Genomic DNA, 5,427 nt, shown 5'->3' with positions numbered 1-5,427 from the left:
CACCAAAGAATATGCAAGTATTTATTATAGCATTTGAAAGTCGCTTGGAGACCACTACTTCCTCCTTCAGTAAACATATGCAAAAAGTTTGTATAAATTGATATTGGCTGTCAAGGGGGTCATCATACATTTCGCAATGCACATTCTGCATATTATAACAAACATGAGGAAAATGCAGGTTCTCTATTCTAACACTGAAAACACTGTAAACTTCAAGCAATGCCACCTTAGTTATGTTAAGACGAGTGTACAGCATTTTTTGTGCAACAGATGCAATTTTCTTTCTATATGCTTCAACAAGAGGGTGCCACAGCACTCTTAACTTTGCACAAAGAAGTGCAGTTTTTTTTTTTCATGTGCGCTAGGCATAGAAATGCATTACAGGAGGTAAAAAATAAAGAATAGCTTATGAGAGTACCTCTTCACACTAAACTAAGTAGAAATTAGTTAAAACCTGAATGAAGAACAATATCAAAACAATATATTAAAATAAAAAATGGATGGGGCTGATCATAAATCCTGAATTAGAATGCTAAGATTCATACTGTAACAGAAACTAGAGATAACAAAGAAGAAAAAGGAAGAGAAACACTGTCCTGCAATGTCTAATTATGCAAGGTGGGGAAAAGAAAAACTAAGAGAAACTAAAGTATAACAATTTCACAACAGCACTACATGAAAAAAGGACAGCCTCTGTAGTGAACATCGGTTTTAGGTCAGTGAAATTTCAGTGAGGATCTCACTTTGTGCTAGTCTGTGCAGGTAGTATGATATGCACATCCTTCTTGGTCCATGCAGTGTCACTGAATAAGTCCCCCAGTTCTACCTTCCTGAAAGCCTAAAACGCATTAAGGTTTTGTGGGGAAAGGCACATGGCCACATACTCCCAGATAAAGTGTTTTTCTCTTATCAAAGCAGCTGAAATCTCTGTTGACAGCACAAACAAACCCAATAAACCCTATAAAAGTGACGTGAACAACAGAAAAATCTTCTTATTCCCTCGTTCAGGTGCCTGTGCCATCCGCCTGAATGAGATCAGACAGTGATTACTGTAAACAGTGGCATTGTCAGTGGTCTGTATGGAGACAGAACAGCAGGCTTTTCTGTGATTAAGAAAAGATCAGCATTAATCAAGGGGAGGAATGAATGGAAAGTACATTAAAGGAAGGCTAGTACTAAATCCTCCAGTCTGGTGCTCAGACTCAGAGTTAGGACTAGATTGGTCTCGGATAGGTTGAGCAGCTCTCTCTTTCACATAAAAAGCGCAGTGAAGTTGTGCAACCGGTGCTCTCAGATTAACATTGGACGAGACATCATACAGTGATTATCTAAAGTAGCATTGACATTTCATTTCATAACATTGTTATCTGCACAAATGAGATCCTTTGCAAGGTCTCACACACTGTCAGAAATGAAAGTAGTCGCACAACAAAAGCCTCACCAGAAAGTTAGTTCCTCTTCTTAGAACTTCAGCTAACTATCAAGCCAACCTTTCAGTCCAAGTATTAACTAGTTCTGGCTGTAACTCAATGCTCTAAAAAGACCAGCAAGAAAATACAAATATTCTTAAAGGAGTAAATAAATCTATTTGGTGTCACTGTTCTGAAATAAAGAATCACATTCAATCATCCTGATTTTAGCCTTTACATCAATCAAATCTGAGAAGCAGCTGATGCAGACTGTGTGATTAGGATAAAATGCAGTCCTGTTTTTTTGGGCTCCCCGCATCATCAATATCTGCTGGAATGCCTTCGTCTTCCTCCTCTCCCTTATCATCCTCTGGAAAACCTGCTTCCTCCAGGGGAGGTCCGTCTGGTGTGGAGGAGTCAATGGCCTCTTGCTCTTGAAGCTCTGAGCGCGCATCTTCATAACAACTGATTTCATCGTTGTCTTCCTGATGATCCCTGGTAGGGCTTGTGTCTGCTTTGGAGACCCCTTGGCCAGCCCGAGGACTCTGAAGTATTCCCTCTGGTTGAGGTGGTTCGGACACCTCCAAAGAAGGAGTTCGACCAAAAGTCTTTAAAATCCTGGTTAAAATGGCCTGAGGGCTCTTGTTTCCCCCCTCCTGTGTATCCTTCTCTGGCACTGGTCCCCTGTGGTCTTCATCTACAGATGTACCCATGGGTGCACCGTGAAGCCATGGGGGATCTGTACGTACTTCTGTGCCATCTGTAGCTTTGGGTGACTGTGCAGGTGTAACATCTCCCAGCTTCAAGGTAGTTGTTTGTGATGGTTTAACAACCTGCTTCTGATCATGTTTGTGTCCTGCATTCGTTAGGTTCCCTTTCTTCACATGAAGTTCTCTGCTGTCCTCCACAGTCTTTTCATCTTGTTGTGCAGTGCCAGGGGCTGAAGTCTCGTCTGGGACAACTTGAATAGAATTACTCTCCTGTGAAGAAATGGACAGTTTCATGGAAGACATTGTTTGAGAGTTTTAGAACAGTGAGTGAAATATAGACATATATTGGAGCTGGAGATGTTCTTTTGCCAAATATGTTATTAATGAGATTCATATTTAAATATATTTTAGGGGTGGGAAACCTGAACCTTGTATGTCAGTCAGCTTTTCAGTCAGCTAGTAAAACAGGCTCCCAAGGCTTTATACGCCTCACCTTATCCCTGGATCACATCCCACATCCCTGGTGTAGTTTCTTCATCAGACCCTGTATTAAAACCGGTCTGACTATCTCATGGCTATTTCAGCCCTGTCACTCAGCAGTGTAAACTAGACAGTTTTTACAGCAATTCTTAAGCAAACTGCACGACTAGTAGTAGGGGAGAGAAGACATGGATGTTAAAAGAAACTATGTTTAGCAATGTGAAAGAGCAATTTTTCTGCTTGAGGAGTCCTTATGCCCTCTCTCTCTCTCTCTCTCTCTATATATATATATATATATATATGTGTGTGTGTGTGTGTGTGTGTGCGCGCTTTCAAAAACAAACAAACACAGCACAAATGTGTAAACAAACCCCTTTCATTAAGTCCACTAAACCCAGAGAGATATTTCCACATCAGACAATCTAAACATTTACACGCAATTTTATCAGCACATGAGCGAGGGGGTTATAGTTGAGCAATTCCAGTTGTTCACTGGAGCAGGGTGAGTGTCGGCTTAATAGAATGTAATAGAACAGAATGTACTGGGCACTCGTTTCACCCTGGATACTGGAAGCGCCCTGATAAGGCGCACATGGTACGTCCCAAAACATCAAGACAACCCTCACCCCTACTAATACACCCACCTTGTTGGCCACCATCAATACCCAAAACAAAGTTATGCAAGTGACTAGCCGTGCAGAAAATGTGGCTCCGTTATCACCAAGCCAGTGCCAACACATCCACATGCGATTACATAACCAAGGTTCAGCCCCTGCTCACTCTCACCTCCTTCAACCGATCCACCTCCTGTTTCAGAGACCTGACCATGTCCTCCAACTTCCTCCTCGCCTCCCGCTCTCGTTCCAGCTCCTGAAAAGAATGGGGAAAATCTTCTGCTAATCTAGGTAGGTTAATCAGTAAGAGATAGAGCTGTTTGCTACAAAGGGGTGGTCTGGGAAGACTAAAGTAAAGTTGTTATGGAGCTGAATGCTGCATAGAAAAAAAGAATATTTGAGTTGGTGAGAAGAAAAGTATTAACTGAAACATTAAATATATTTATAATTCTACATCAAGGACTACATATAGTTCTACTGTAAACTGTGTTTGTGCACTTGTGAATAGTGAATGTTCCAAACGGCATTAACCTGCCTATCTATGCATATTTAGTCTTTGCTTATTTTAAAAGTATTTTCATGTGTAATGACACCATTAAAAAGAATTTATAGACAAAAAGCAGGGAACAAAATTAAGAAATGTCATTCCCAATTCATACCATACTAGCACCGTCAACCTCTCTCTGTGCCTCGGCCAACATCTCCTCTGTCCTCTCCAAAGCGTCCTGCAGACAGTCCACCTGAAAGAGCAGCACCTCCCGCTCGACCTGCAGCTCCTGAACAGCATCATCAGAAGAAATGTCCCTCTCCAAACACACACAGGGAAGCTTTTGTTATTTAAAATGGCCTTTGTGGTGCCACAGCACAGGAACATGTCTTGCATTTTCAAAAATGTCATTGCTTGTTCTGTGCTTTTAAAAGGTTCTGCTGATTAAATATTCATGCAATTACATAAGAGCCGTACCATTTCAGGGGGTTCCGTCAAGGTATCATCTTCGCACTGCTCACAAGGAATAACACAAAACATTTGGCTATTACACGTATAATAAGGCAGAAATCCCAACCTTCTAGATTTAGATGCACAATATATGCACAGTTCAGTATAGTGCAGTATTCCAAAATCCTGCTGTGATTACAAATAATTATCAGTTGCATACAAATGGATCTCTCTCATACCAAGCTTTCTCCTCTTTGTCCCCTCTTCATGGAGCCAAACCTGCTGTCGCTTAGAGACAGACGCTTGTTATTTTCCTCAGCCTGGTGAAACAAAGAGAAAACAGTAGCCTAGTGGGTATTACAGCAGAGCCAGGTTCAAATCCCACTCACTACCATTATGTCCCTGGGCAAGACACTTAACCCTGAGTGTCTCCTGTCCCCGTAACTACTGATTGTAAGTCGCTCTGGATAAATGCCGTAAATGTAACACACACAAAAACAGACACTTATAAGCAGGAAGTGACCACGCTCACAAGCACGCAAGTGCATGTTAAGTGCATGCATACCGCCCACTCCAAACTGTTCACAAATGCTCTATCGTCTGCTTATCGTATGACCTGCTACTAAAAACACACATTTCCCCGGGTCGATCGGACCTACTTGCACATTTTACCACGAGGTTATTGTTGCAATAGAGACGCGGATTCAATAGCAGGAGCCAAGCTTGCCACATACAGCAGCCTTTGCGACGCATGAAGTGCTACGCTGTCAGGAGATTATGCGTTTTACGTCGTGTTGAGCAACTGGCCTCGAAAACCAGAAAATGAGTCAGACGCAGACGTAGCGCAGTCGAGCAAAAAAAAAAATCAAGACCTCGCCTGTAATCACATTAACAGCAGATTATACCCCCTCCCGAGATCAAATGGTCCTTTATGACCGTGCGTCCACGCTGTTACGTAATAACTCATATCAAATGGACTTCCGGCAAAAACGACATCATAGCCTACTGGCAAAGTCTTCCACCCACCTCCTTTATTATATACCGAAGCGACTCCTCTTCGCTCATCCCCCGTGAAAGTGTCCGTTTCCTCGGCGTCCCCGTCTTCTCCGCCGTCTCGCGGTGCATGGCTGACGACGGCGTGTTTTCTTCGGAAGGTCTCTGGAAGTTGTGAAGCGAGATTTGGCACCACGGGCTCTGGCAGTACCCAGTAGCCACCGCCCCGTGTTCAAATATTACAGCGACGGTGAACTTTGTTGCGAGGCCACGCCCAGGCTGTG

General features: G+C 42.8%; 1 protein-coding gene across 1 annotated transcript; it reads right to left on the bottom strand.

The window, feature by feature from the left end:
* On the bottom strand, positions 1 to 5,427 carry LOC114800710 (uncharacterized). Its single transcript, XM_028998416.1, has 6 exons — positions 5,177 to 5,427; positions 4,390 to 4,470; positions 4,178 to 4,213; positions 3,873 to 4,019; positions 3,386 to 3,469; positions 1 to 2,389 (listed from the first exon to the last, which is right to left on the bottom strand). The coding sequence occupies exons 1-6, from the start codon at positions 5,273 to 5,275 to the stop codon at positions 1,688 to 1,690; spliced, it is 1,149 nt and encodes a 382-aa protein (XP_028854249.1). The 5' UTR covers positions 5,276 to 5,427; the 3' UTR covers positions 1 to 1,687.

Source organism: Denticeps clupeoides, chromosome 12 (genome assembly GCF_900700375.1).
Source record: "Denticeps clupeoides chromosome 12, fDenClu1.1, whole genome shotgun sequence".
In the NCBI taxonomy this organism is placed as follows: domain Eukaryota; kingdom Metazoa; phylum Chordata; class Actinopteri; order Clupeiformes; family Denticipitidae; genus Denticeps; species Denticeps clupeoides.
The sequence above is the reverse complement of the archived record's forward strand: the minus strand, read 5'-3'. Positions and strand labels throughout refer to the sequence as shown.